This window comes from Canis lupus, chromosome 16 (assembly GCF_011100685.1).
Source record: "Canis lupus familiaris isolate Mischka breed German Shepherd chromosome 16, alternate assembly UU_Cfam_GSD_1.0, whole genome shotgun sequence".
NCBI classification, from domain to species: Eukaryota; Metazoa; Chordata; class Mammalia; order Carnivora; family Canidae; genus Canis; species Canis lupus.
In genome coordinates this window covers 27,191,530-27,206,675 of record NC_049237.1, presented here as the reverse complement: position 1 = coordinate 27,206,675, position 15,146 = coordinate 27,191,530, and the positions used below count along the sequence as shown (strand labels likewise).

General features: G+C 34.1%; 1 protein-coding gene across 1 annotated transcript in view; it reads left to right on the top strand.

Moving 5' to 3' along the window:
• The window catches only part of ADAM9 (ADAM metallopeptidase domain 9), a 136,566-nt gene that overhangs the window by 84,725 nt on the left and 36,695 nt on the right, over positions 1-15,146 (top strand). Inside the window, 1 exon segment of the mRNA NM_001195402.1 lies at positions 10,054-10,237. Coding sequence (NP_001182331.1) covers positions 10,054-10,237 — 184 coding nt within the window.

Genomic DNA, 15,146 nt, shown 5'->3' with positions numbered 1-15,146 from the left:
AAGGAATGTGAAAGATTGTAAGACCAGTCATTTCTAGTATCTTTTATAACTCCTTGTGACTGCTGGCTTTCTCCCCCTTAAATACTGAACTTTTCATACTTAAAGTTGTATAGCATAAGGCTTTAGAGAAACTCTGAAAAGAACTAGTAAAATAAGTCGTCCCTTTTGATGTTAACAGTCTAAAATCTAGTAGATTTTAGAATCCTTTTTTTCTTATTCTACAATTCTACCTCAAATAAAGTCTTCCTCTTCTATTTTTTTAATTAAAAGATGATGCTAATGTGTAGATAAAGGTACCTGCAAAATTTATTCTGGGTGTTATGTTCTTCTTGCTCATAATTTTAAAATGACAAATTAAAACCTTTTTTTGTTTCTATAATATTTGCTTATGGTAAAAATTAATAATTATTAAAAAAGTATAAATGAGAAAAAAATCCATCCATAAACTCATTCAGCATATATTTACTAGTTTCACTGTGTTTCTTCCCCCTTTTTAGTTTCTTTGCACTATAGGTATACACACTGATATTTTGTGTCATTCGAATGATTCTGTAATACTGTGTATCTCTTGTGCTCTACCACCTACTCTGCCAGTTAGTCTAAGCAAGTGTAGTGAAACATGTTTTCTCAGAATAAATAACAACAGTGATCTCCATGTTGCTAAATCCAACTTTCATTTTTAGGTCTTCATGCTACTGGATCTTTCAGTAGCATTCAACTATGTTGACCATTTTGTCCTTGAAGAAAGAAAGCTCTTTCCTTGGCTTCTGTATGAAAATTTTTTCTAGTATTCTTTTCTGTGTTTCTAGTTGCTCTTTTAATGTGTTTATTTGTAGGCTTATCTTTCTCTACTTAGCCATGCAATGCTGTGAGACACCAGCTATGTGGGCCTGCGTGTGGTCCTCTGCCCCTCTACACATTCTGTTCCTTCTGGCTGGCACATTGTCTCCACTCCTCCAGATCTCAGTTTCAAAGACTTCCTCAACTTTCTTAGCAGAGCCAGAGAGCCTTCTTGTAGGTATTCTTACTGCTGTGTGCTTTTGTTAGCTAACTTATTGTATCTAATTCTTGTTATTAAAATAAGGTATATCTCACAGAATATTCAGAATTTACCTTTCTTGATATATAAAACAGAATAGATAGAGGGAAAATTAAAAAACCAAGAAAGTATATTAAAAGAGGATATGAATGTGACTTTTGATACCTATCTTGAGTAATTTAAAAAGTAGTTGTAGATATAAGTTCTCTTGCATTCACATAGCACTTTTGGGGAAGTCAGACTATTTTATTCTTAATAAATGTTTAGTATATTTAAATTCCATGGGAAGGTTTTAGCCCAAACCACTGCCCTAGTAAGAACGATAAAAATTATATAGTATCTTAGAATAAGATAGATAGTTTAAGGGATAATTTTCCAGGTAGAAAGAAAATCGAATACAAAGTCAGTTATAAGCAGAGAATTTTCATGATTCTTTTATGGTGTTTAGGAAAGACACAGGAGGGCTCTGTCCTACACTTTGGGGGAGATTTAGACCCATTTTGGTTAACATAATCTGTCTGAATTAAAATGAGAAAAGTAGGAACGTGAATGTTGAAGGAAGGATAAACTGGTTAAAAGATTACGTGCTGCTTGAATTTGATAGTTTTTTTATTGTTCACTTCATAGTATTTTAAAATTTATATTGTGATTTCTCCTGTGGCTCTTGGGTTATTGAAAGTATATTATTTAATTTCCAGATATTTGGGAGTATTCTGGTTATCTGGTTGTTTTTGGTTTCTAGTTTAATTCCATTGAGTTCTCAATGGAAACTTTAATTCTTTTTTCTTTTTTTTAAGATTTTATTTATTTATTCATGAGAGACACACAGAGAGAGGCAGAGACATAGGCAGAGAGAAGCAGGCTCCATGCAGGGAGCCCAGTGTGGGACTTGATCCTGGGACTCCGGGATCATGCCCTGGGAAGAAGGCAGATGCTCAACTGCTGAGCCATCCAGGCATCCCAGGAAACTTTAATTCTTTTCAGTTTCTTGAGATGTGAATCATGGTCCAGCATATGTCCTGTTTTGGTAAATATCCATGTACAAGTGAAAAAAAGTGTTCTATAGTTATTGGATTATGTTATTCTGTAAGTGTCAAAGTAACAGTTTTATTCAAATTTCCTATATCTTTGGGTTGTATGTGTGTTTTATGTTGGTCCTTACATTTCTGAGAGAAGTATGTTAAAATCTTGAGCTATGATTATAAAGTCATCTATTTTTATTTTTAGTTCTATGATTTCTTTTTGCTGTATATCATTTGAATTTGTGTTATTAAGTGCTTAAGTTACTAGGTGCATTCACATTTAGGATTGTTATGTCTCCCAAATGAATTGACTCTTTTAGTGTTCCCAGATTTTTTTCTTTATCTTTGGAATATTATTTTCTAGCATTTTCCACAGTTTTACTCCTTATGTGACTATTTGGTGGTCAACATTCATTGGTAAACTATTATAAAATTTAGTGACATGTTTTATCTTCTGTGTTTAGCATAATATTTGGCACATAAAAGTACCTATTAAATATTTGTTGAATTGAATGCAGGAAAAGATGATATAGCCAGTGGGATTGAATGAACTGAGCTAAAACCTTTGGATAAGTGGAGACTTGGAGAGCTTATTGGACATACCTGATCCTGTCTTTAGCCTGGTTCTGTTTCCATGTTTGCCAAGTATCTTAATGAAATGATAGAAACTATACTTACTTAGAAAACTTACAAATTACTGGGAGGCTGATTTGAAAAACACTTTATGATAGTAATATAGTACTAATATAGTCATTAGAAATATACATCTGAAGTTAGACTCTGGGTTTAAATACTGCTTCACCCACCAGATCTCTGAGGCTTTGGATGAGTTGCCTCACTTTTCTTTTCTTTCTTTCTTTCTTTCTTTCTTTCTTTCTTTCTTTCTTTCTTTCTTTCTTTCTTTCTTTCTTTCTTCTTCTTCTTTTTTTTTTTTTACATCTGTACCTCATTTTTCTATAAAATGGGGATAATAATAGTACCTGCTTCCAGTTGTTTTGAATGTGTTGATGGGTGTTATAGTACTAAGAGCACCTGGTTCATTATACAACTCATCATGGTTGTCATCATTGCTATCTTTATAATCATCCTCACAGAAAATGTATAAACTCTAGAAAAATCTAAGAAAAGTTACATGTATGGTCCTACTACCCAGAGATATTTCCTTAAATATTTGTTATATTTCCTTCTTATGTGTATGTATGTACATTTATAGAAATACATTTGTCCCTCATACAGGTATGCACATACATATATGTGGACTCAGAGACCCACATCTGTGTGTGAAAACAAAATTGCATAGTATGGTTTATCTTATTTTATAAATCTATTTTTACTTTTCACTGTATTAAGAGTGTTTACAGGATGTATCCAACTTCTTTTAATAATTTTCTTATTTTAGAAATTCAAGTTGTTTCTAGTAATTTTCTATTTTAGGTAGGTAGGATTGTGACGTATACAACTTTAGTGTTTGTTTATATTTCTCTGATAATTTCTTACTAGATTTTTCTAAAAAAATATGGACAAGTTTTAAGGCTCCTTGTGACTACTTCCAAATTGACTTCCAAAACATTTAGCTGATTCATCTTTCCATTGTCCCTTCACCAATGCGGATTGTTATCTTAAAAAATATAGTTGACCTTTGAACAACATGGGGATTAAAGGTGCCGACTTTCCACGCAGTGAAAAATTCACTTTAACTTTCGACTCCCCCAAAACTTTACTACTAATAGTGTACTATTGACAAGAAACCTTACAGCATAGATTAACATATATTTTCTGTTATATGTATTGAGTATTATAATCTTACAATAAAGGGAGGTAGAGAAAAGAAAATGTTATTAAGAAAATCAAAAGGAACTTTTGCATCTGTGTTCATCAGGGATATTGGTCTATAATTCTCCTTTTTGGTGGGGTCTTTGTGTGGTTTTGGAATTAAGGTGATGATGGCCTCATAAAATGAGTTTTGAAGTATTCCATCCCTTTCTATCCTTCAGAACGGCTTTAGTAGAATAGGTCAGTTCTTCTTTAAATGTTTGATAGAATTCCCCTGGGAAGCCATCTGGCCCTTAAAACATCTGGCCCTGGACTTTTGTGTCTTGGGAGGTTTTTGATGACTACTTCCATGTCCTCCCTGGTTATTGGCCCGTTCAGGTTTTCTATTTCTTCCTATTCCAGTTTTGGTAATTTGTGGTTTTCCAGAAATGCATCCATTTCTTCTAGATTGCCTAATTTATTGGCGTATAGCTGTTCATAATATGTTTTAAAAATCGTTTGTATTTCCTTGGTATTGGTGGTGATCTCTCCTTTTTCATTCCTGATTTTATTAATTTGAGTGTTTTCTCTTTTGTTTTTAATTAGGCTAGCTAATGGTTTATCTATCTTATTAATTCTTTCAAAGAATCAACTCCTGGTTTGGTTGATCTGTTCTACAGTTCTTCTAGTCTCTGTTTCATTGAGTTCTGCTTAAATATTTATGATCGCTCTTCTTCTGGTTGGTATAGATTTTATTTGCTATTCTTTTTCCAGTTCCTGTAGGTGCAAGGTTAGCTTGTGTATTTGAGTTTTTTCCAAATTTTTGAGGGATGCTTGTAGCCAGTAGGATCCAACAGTACATTAAAAAGATTATACACCCTGACCAAGTGGGATTTATCCCCAGGATGCAAGGTTGGTTCAACACTAGTAAAACAATCAAATGTGATAGATCACATCAACAAGAGAAAAAAATAAGAACCATATGATCCTCTCAATTTGACAAAATACAGCATCCATTCCTGATCAAAACTCTTCAGAGTGTAGGGATAGAGGGAACATTCCTCAGCATCTTAAAAGCTGTCTATGAAAAGCCCACAGCAAATATCATTCTCAATGGGGGAAACACTGGGAACCTTTCCCCTAAGATCAGCAACACAGTTGGGTTGTCCACTCTCACCACTGCTATTCAACATAGTACTAGAAGTCCTAGCCTCAGCAATCAGACAACAAAAAGAAATAAAAGGCATTCAAATTGCCCATAAAGTAGTCAAACTCTCCCTCTTTGCAGATGGCATGATACTGTACATAGAAAACCCAAAAAACTCTACCCCAAAATTGCTAGAACTCATACAGCAATTCAGCAATGTGGCAGAATACGAAATCAATGCCCAGAAATCAGTGGCATTTCTATACACTAACAATGAGACTGAAGAAAGAGAAATTAAGGAGTCAGTCCCATTTACAATTGCACCCAAAAGCATAAGACACCTAGGAATAAACCTAACCAAAGAGGTGAAGGATCTATACCCTAAAAACTACAAAACACTTCTGAGAGAAATTGAGGAAGATACAAAGAGATGGAAAAATATTCCATGCTCGTGGATTGGAAGAATTAATATTGTGAAAATGTCGATGCTACCTAGGGCAATTTACACATTCAATGCAATCCCTATCAAAATACCATGGACTTTCTTCAGAGAGTTGGAACAAATCATCTTAAGATTTGTGTGGAATCAGAAAGGACCCCGATTAGCCAGGGGAATATTGAAAGAGAAAACCATAGCTGGGGGCATCACAATGCCGGATTTCAGGTTGTACTACAAAGCTGTGGTCATCAAGACAATATGGTACTGGCACAAAAACAGACACATAGATCAATGGAACAGAATAGGGAACCCAGAAATGGGCCCTCAACTCTATGGTCAACTAATATTTGACAAGGCAGGAAAGACTATCCACTGGGAAAAGGACAGTCTCTTCAATAGATGGTGCTGGGAAAATTGGACAGCCATGTGCAGAAGAATGAAACTGGACCATTCTCTTACACCATATACAAAGATAAACTCAAAATGGTTGAAAGATCTAAATGTGAGACAGGAATCCATCAATATCCTAGAGAACACAGGAACACCCTTTTGAACTTGGCCACAGCAACTTCCTGCAAGATGAATCCATGAAGACAAAGGAAACAAAAGCAAAAATGAATTATTGAGACTTCATCAAGATAAAAAGCTTTCACACAGCAAAAGAAACGGTCAACAAAACTAAAAGACAGCCTACAGAATGGGAGAAGATATTTGCAAATGACATATCCATTAAAGAGCTAGTATCCAAGATCTGTAAAGAACTTATTAAACTCAACACCCAAGAAACAATCCAATCCTGAAATGGGTAAAAGACATGAACAGAAATTTCACCAAAGAAGACATAGACATGGCCAATAAGCACATGAGAAAATGCTCCACATCACTTGGCATCAGGGAAATCAAAATCAAAAGCACAATGAGATACCACCTCACACCAGTGAGGATGGTGAAAATTAACAAGAGAAGAAACAACAAATGTTGGAGAGGATGTGGAGAAAGGGGAACCCTTTGCACTGTTGGTGGGAATGTGAACTGGTACAGCCACTCTGGAAAACTGTATGGAGGTTCCTAAAAAGAGTTAAAAATAGAGCTACCTTACAACCCAGCAATTGCACTACTGGGTATTTACCCCAGAGATACAGATGCAGTGAAACACCGGGACACCTGCACCCCGATGTTTCTAGCAACAATGTCCACAATAGCCAAACTGTGGAAGAAGCCATGGTGTCCTTCGACAGATGAATGGATAAAGAGGATGTGGTCTATATACACAATGGAATATTACTTAGCCATCCAAAAGGATGAATACCCACCATTTACTTCATCATGGATGGAAACAGAGGGTATTATGCTGAGTGAAGTAAGTCAATCAGATAAGGACAATCATTATGTGGTTTCACTCATACGGGGAATATAAAAAATAGTGAAAGGAATTATAGTGAAAGGAGAGAAAATGAGTGGGAAAAATCAGAGATGGTGCCAAAACATGAGAGATTCCTAACTCTGGGAAAGAACAAGGTGTAGTAGAAGGGGAGGTGGGTGGGTGAATGGGGTGACTGGGTGACAGGCAGTGAGGCAGGCACTTGACGGGATGAGCACTGCGTGTCATAATATATGTTGGCAAATCGAACTCCAATAAAAAAAAAGGGAAGAGAAGAGAAAATACATTTATAGTACTGTACTGTAAAAAATCCATGTGTTAAGTAGACCCGTGCAGTTTGAACCTGTGTTGTTCTGGGGCTATCTGGACTTTTCCAATTTGTTATATCAAATAGATACTTCATTTTTATTTTAAATAAATTTGTAAATATTTAAGTTTATTGTTGTTGTTTAAGAGATGCATAAAGGGATGTAGAGAAAATGTGGCTTCTACTCCTATCCTCTTTACCTGGTCCCTGCTGAACAGGTGTGTGTTCTCTTATCTTTTGTGTTTCTTTCCAGAGTCTTTATGCAAATGGATAGTCTTATTCCCTAATCCCCTTCCAGCTCTCTGCTGTATATACTGCAGACGCTGTTGTGCAGATCGTACTGTTGTGTGAAAAAGCTCTCTTGTCTCTCGGGTATATAGATGTTGTCATCTTTTTCTAAACTTTATTTATTTTTTTAAGATTTTATTTATTTATTCATGAGAGAGAGAGAGAGAGGTAGAGACACAGGCAGGGAGAGAAACCACTGAGCCACCCGGGTTGCCCTTGCTAAACTTTTTAAATGACAGATTTCAATTATACAGAGGAGTAGAAGGAATACTGTGATGAAACCCATATAGCCTAGATTAGAACATTGTTAATATTTTGTCATATTTATTTTGTCTAGACTTTGCCAAACCATTTCAAAGTAAATTATAGGCATTACAATACTTCACTGCTAAATTCTTTGGTATTCATTTCCAACACATCTGGTCGTTCACACTAGCAGTTTCAGACCTACCAAAATTAATAATTTCCTAATATCATATAATACCTGGTCAATATTAAAGTTTCTCCAGTTGTCCTCAAATGTGTTTCATAGCTGCTTTTGTTTCACATTGGGATTCTGTCAATGATCATGCATTGAATGTAGTTGTCATGCCACTTAAGTCACTTTTAATCTAATATAGTCTTCTATTATTTCTTTCTTTTCAATGATAGTGACCTAAGGAAATAAACTGGGCCAGTGGTCTTTTAGAATGGCCCATGTTCTGCGTTTATTTGGTAGTTCTTAGTATTGCTGAACTTGTGTCTCTATCCCCTGATTTTTTTTTTTATAAATCAGAAGTTAAGTCTAAAGTTTTAACTAGATTCACATTAAATATTTTCAGGAAGAATACATCATAACTGGCACATTATGTCAAGGAGGCACATAATTCTGGGTTGTTTATTTTATTACTGATACTAAGTGGTGATGACCAGATAACTTGCTACTGTAGAGTTATGTTTTTCCCATTACATTTATCAGGTAATATGTGGAAGAGTGATGATTTTGTACCATATAAATAGCTATTTTCCCACAAATGTTTCATCTCACGGTTTTAGCGCGATGTATTGATTATCTTTGCCTGAAGCAAATTGTTATATTGAGGCTTGCAATGGGATTTTCTTTGTAACAATGAACATCTCTTAGCTTTGTTGACTGTTTGCATTCTTTATTTTGTGAATTGCTTTTTTTGTGTCTTTGCTAATTTTTTCTGTGGAAGTGGTTATTTTTTTCCTACTGATATGCAACAGCTTTTTAAACATTGAGTATTTTCCTTTTACTCTAATATGTCACTAAGACTACCCATGAAACCCTACGTATATCATAGCAACATGGATTTTGGTAGGCTCCAATAGATTTAACTTAAGTCTGCTTTATGCTATGTTTTGTTTTAGAGGTTCTAATTTTAACCAACAATGTGAGGTAGACATTATTACTTATCTCTTGTTTTTCAGATGAAGGAACTGATGCTCAAAGTGTAAGCACATTATTTATAAATGGTGACATAAGAATAAATGTAAAGTTGAGACAAAATTACTAACTCTTGTTAGTGTAGGATGGAGGTCGAAGAGGAGAGTTAACAGTATATGCAAAGAGTAAATGAAGATTTTAGCTAGTGATCAGTTCAAAGGCATCAATAATGTGATGTAGTTAACAAAAAAGCTACTGTAATCTTAGGCTTAATAGTAGTACAATATCTAAAATGGAGGAAGTGTGAACTACATTTGTTCTTTGTCAAATTATAAGCAAAATTTCATACCCTCTCTGAGTAGTGTGCTTCAAGAGGCAGTGAGACAACCTGGAACATATTTAAAGGGAAGCTTCCTTGTTTCATGAGAAATGATTATAGGGTATTGCTCTGTTGACATTTAGCTCTGTTTAGGAACTACATGATTGATAATTGCCCAGTGATCTCATGTGGAAGTTCTGGGACCGGTGAGGAAAAGTTAAAAAGAGATAGATTTTAACTCAAGAAGTAAAATAGTTTTATGATATCTAGAATGGAAATCTTTAGAGGGTGATAAGTTAGAGGAATAGGTGAATTAGAGGAAAATAATATCCTATAATGACTTGATATCATAAAAGGAGATTGAACGGGAGGGTAGGTACTTGGATCACAAGATAGTCAAGTAGAAAATTTCAGTACAGTACCATAAGAGTTGATGTTAGTGGTATTTAGTGTGTTATGAAAGGATATAGCAAAGGTATTTAGCTAACACAGTGTTGGTGATAGGAATTTTAGTGAATTAATGAATTGAGTCTTAAGGTAAGTAACTAAGAGTTAGCCCAAGCCAAGAAGGGTAGAGTCCTTTCTTGGTTATTTTACAGTACAGAATCTAATTTGCTCCTTACCGTAACTCTGTAAAAAGTCACAATTGAATTGTGGTATAGTCGTATTATTTTCTGTGTGAAAGCATTTATAAAATTATAAACAACTTTTTCATTAGGCTTTTTTGATCCCTATACAGATGGAAGAAGGAGAATGAGCACTACCTGGTTCCCTACTAATCTGTATCTCAGCATACACTTACCTCTGCTATATTTTAAGAGAACTGCTTTGATGTCTTCACTCTCATACATTTTCTCTGTTTAGATTCCCTTCAACTAAATATCAATAAACTTTATGTGTCCAAATATATACTTTTTTCTTTAATATATACTGGGTGCATTTTGTGTTTGCATTATGACTGTATCTTTATAGGAATGCATTGTGTGGCAAGCTTCAGTGTGAGAATGTACAAGACATGCCTGTATTTGGAATCGTGCCTGCTATTATTCAGACTCCCAGTAAAGGCACCAAATGTTGGGGTGTGGATTTCCAGCTAGGATCAGATGTTCCAGATCCTGGGATGGTGAATGAAGGCACAAGATGTGACAATGGAAAGGTAACCAAAATGTTTTCTCTTTATGAAGTAAAGTTTAAAAGTTTAAAAAAACCCTTATACTAAGTAGTTATTCTTTTCTGATTTATAAAAGAAACCTAGTATTTATTATAGATTTTGGAAAATACAAAGCCACTACGGATAAAATTAAGAATGGCTGTTTTTCAACTGTTTAGATTTTATTGGCAGTCACATATAACCAACCCCTGGTCTATGTTGTGATATACTGTGTGTGTTTCTTTTCCTGATCAATGTGCTATAATTTATTAGCTAGTCTGCTATTATGGGGGCTCTTAGGTGATTGCCGGGACTGTGTGTGTGTGTGTGTGTGTGTGTGTGTGCACGCGCTTGCATGTCTCTGTACTAGAAATGGCATCATGCGTGTCTGTCCACGCTCTCTGCTATCCTAATCACCACTCTTTGGATCAGACATGAGTCAAGAATTAGCCTCTGACTTACCATTAGTAATTTCTATATGAGAAGAGCTAGGCCAAATTCCCTTTGGGGTTGGAATATATAATTAAGAAAGATAATTCAGAGTAGTGCAGAAACTGTAAGAATTCTTTAGCGATGCCATGAAGAGTGAGCAGGACCAGAAGGTGTCAGGGTAAACCTCAGTCATATACAAGAGATATTGGGGAGCAGAAATGTGGAACAAGTGGAAGAAATCAACTTAGAGGAGAGTAGAGGATGAGGAGGGAGAGATCATAACTGACTGGTGACATGACTCGTGAAAAAGTCAGGTGGACTTGCAAGTTACCTCAGTGTCTACAGAATTTTTGGTGCCAATTCTGTCCTTCCTTTCTTACAAAAAGATCTTTGTATTTTTGTGCCTGTCTTTGCCACTAAAAAACTTGGTTGCTGGAATTAGTATAAACAGTGCTAGGCAATTTTTATTTATATAAAAATTTCCGAATATTATGACTGTTTTCTGATGTTAAACTACTATGATGGGATATACGTGCCCCCCCCCCTTCTTAAGATTTATTTATTTTAGAGGCAGACCATGAGTGGGTAGGGATGTGGGTGGGTGGGGGGAGGGGGTGGAAACAGAGGGAGAGGTAGAGAGAATTTCAAGCAGACTCCACACTGAGCATGGAGCCTGAGAGGGACTCAGTGCCACAACCCTGAGGTTATGACCTGAGCTGAAATCAAGAGTCAGATGTTCAACTGATTAAGCCACTGAGGTGCCCCGGTGTGCGTACTTTTAAGATTTTAGATAGAGTTTTGCCAGATTTCTCTTTAGAAAAGTTTTTAATAGTTTACCTTCCATTCAGTTTTCAGTAGGAAATGCTTGAATTTTCCATAACATAGTCAAGGTTAGGTATCTATCATTTTAAAACTTCAGTGGTGGTTTCCTTTTTATTTTACTCTTTCTTGATTGTTAGTGGTATTAATTTTTTTGTCTCTATATTCTTACTCCTTTTGTGATTTGCCTATTTGATGTTCTTTGTCCACTTGAAAATTGGTCTGTGTCTTACTGATTTTAAAGAACATTAATGTCATATAAATGTTCTGTATATATGATATTTTGCTTGGCTTATTTCTTGCCTCTTGTTTTTAGTAACTTTTTTGCTATATTTGCATTTTTATGTATTTAAATCTATTATTCCTTTACTTTATAGTTTCTAACTTTACTTACATTTTTTTTTTTTTTTTACTTACATATTTTATAAGATCTTTCTCAGTGTAATATATTATTCTCTGGTATTTTCTAGTAGACTTTGTATTTTATTTAACACCTGTTTAATTCAGGGGAATGTTGAGTGTATATAGTATGAGGTTGGTATTCTTTTTTTTCCCTTTAATCATTACTGTGTGCAGAGTTCTAATGTCATTTTTTTCAGAATGGTTTATCATTTGCCTTAATCTCATTTATAATCCCTCTTTTAATTTGAAATCTTATTTAAATTACTTATTAAATTTTTATATATTCTAGGGTTTCATTTCTGTTTTTCTCTCTCCATGCCCACTGATATTTCTAATTATTCATGTGTCATGTGTTAGTACTGTCTTATTTTAGTTTTTATTGGTTTTATAATGTATTTTTAATATCTGATCATATAAATGCCCATTCATTCTTTTTTCCTACTTTGCTTGGATATTTTTATTTATTTATCATTCCAGATGAACTTGAGAAATTTTTGTTGAGATACAAAAAAATTAAAAACTAAAAAACTAAAAAGCACTTTGGAATTTTTGTTGGGATGGCATTAAATTTATAAACTTGCAGTGGGGAAAAGTGACATCATTATATTATTGAGTCTTCTAATAGGAGGGCATGGTACGTGTCTCTGTTTTTGGGGAGTCTTTTAAAGATTTAGACATAAAGGTTTTTTGGGGTTTTTTGTTTTATTGCTGGGTATATTTTTATTATTATAAATAGGCCCCTTTTTTCCTATCACGTGTTCTAATTTGTTATGTTATAATTTCTAATTGATTTTATTGGAAGGAAAAGCTATTTTGTTTGTGTTTTTGACTGGGTATTATTGATATTCAGAAAAACATTCATTTGTATATGATTATTTTGTTACCCGCCATACCCCTTGTGCCACCTATTTTTATTGTTAATTATATTAGAATTTTCTAGGTAAATAGTCATGATCTGTAGATAAAATGTTGATTTCCTTTCTGATATTTACAATTTGGATTTGTTTTCTTGTGTAGTTACAATGATAGCACTTCTATAATAATTTCAAATAATTAGTGTACATCATTGTCTTGACCCTGACATGACCGGGAATGCATCTAGACATTCAAGGTTATGTATGATTTTTGTTAATGGCTTATTTTTCATTTAGTGGAGTATCCTCTTAATCCTATTTTATAAGAATTAAAAAAAAATAGATTTTACATTTATGAGTAGTTTCTTTGACACTAAAAATATTAGATACTATTAAAATAATCATTATTTACCTTTGACCTACTGCTATGTGGTGGGCTATATCAATGAATTCCCTAACATTAAATTATCTTTACATTAAAATTATCTGGAGCACACACTGGTAACATTAAATTTTTCTTTAGATATATTCCTGGATTCTGTGTCCTAGCAAATTTACTTTTGTGTTTTATAACTGTATAATTTTGATGGGTTTTGATTTTATGAAATTTTACCCTGGATTATAAGTCAGTGCTCAAGTCAGATAAAAACTCTAATGAGATTGAATTAAAACACAATAGGAAATTAATTGATTTAAACCAAAGAATCACATAAAGAGCTTTGGAACCCAGAATCTCAAATAATGTTCCTGTGATTCTTTCCTGTATTTTTCATCTTTGCTCCTTCCTGTTGGCTTCTTGCCCCTAACCCTGTGCTGGTTTTATTAAGATATAATTGACATATAACGTGGTATAAATTTGGGATGCCTGGGTGTCTCAGTGGTTGGGTGTCTGTCTTTGGCTCAGGGCGTGATCCTGGAGTTTCCAGATTGAGTCCCAAGTCAGGCTCCCTGCATGGAGCCTGCTTCTCCCTCTGCCTGTGTCTCTGCCTCTCTCTCTCTCTGTCTCTCTCATGAATAAATAAATAAAATCTTAATAAATAAATAAATAATAAATAAATAAATAAATAAATAAATAAATAGGGTTGTCTAAAAAAGGGTATAAATTTAAAATATACGGTGTGATGATTTGATGCATGTATATATTGCAAAATGATTACCATAGTAAGGTTAGTTGACATATGTATTATTAAGAATATTTAAGATTTACTCTCGGCAGATTTCAAGTATATAATATTGTTAACTATAATCACCATGCTGAATATTAGATACCCAGAACTTATTCATCTTATAACTGGAAGTTTGCACCATTGGACCAACATCTCCTCATTTCTCCCATTCTCCAACCTCTAGTAGACTAGAGGAAACCACCTTTTTATCTTTACTCCCTTTTTCTGAGTATAACTTCTTTTTTTTAATATTACACATATAAATGAGATCATATGGTATTTGTCTTTCTTTGTCGACTTACTTCACTGAAATAATGCCCTCTAAGTCCATGCATGTTGTCAGAAGTGGCAGGACTGGTTGTTCACGAATGTGTTTACTTTTTTTATATTTTTGTGAATTTTCCATTTTTCCTCCTGTTAAGTAATTTCTGGTTTCATACTGTTGCAGTTGGAAAAGATACTAGATGTGATTTCAGGCTCCTTAGATTTTTTTAAGTCTTGCTTTGTGGCCCAACATAAGTTGTGTTCTGTAGAGTGTTCTGTGTATCCTCGAGAATGTTTTCTGCTGCTGTTGCATGGGCTGTTCCATTTATGTTTGTTAGATCCATTTTCGTCTATAAAATTCTTTAGGTCTGTCTGCTGTTTCCTTATTAAATTTCTGTCTGGACGATCTATCCAGTGTTGAAAGTGGAGTATGGAAGTCTGCTATTATTACTGTATTGCTGTCTATTTTTCCCTTCAGTTATTATTTGCTTTAGATATTTAGGTGCTCCAATGTAGGGTGTGTAAATACTTAAAATTATTATATCTTCTTGATGAATTGATTCCTTTATCCCCATTTCATGACCTTCTTTGTCTCTTGCTACCATTTTTAATTAAAAGTCTATTATATGTGATATAAGTATACCCATTTACATGGGATATTTTTTCTATTCCTTCACTTTCAGCCTGTTTCCTTATCACTAAAGTAAGCCTCTTTTAGACATATTGTTGGATCTTGTTTCTTTTTTTTCTTTTAAGCCTATTCAGCCACTTTGTGTCTTTTGATATGGGATTTTTTCTCTTTATCTTTTACATGTCTACTATGTTTCTTCTTTTGTGGTTATCATGAAGCTTATATAAACATTTTGTAGCGATAATGGTCTATTTTAAGCTGATAATAACTTACATTAAATTGCATACAGAAGCTCTATACTTTTACTTCTCTCATTTTAAACTATTGGTGTCATACTTTGCATCTTT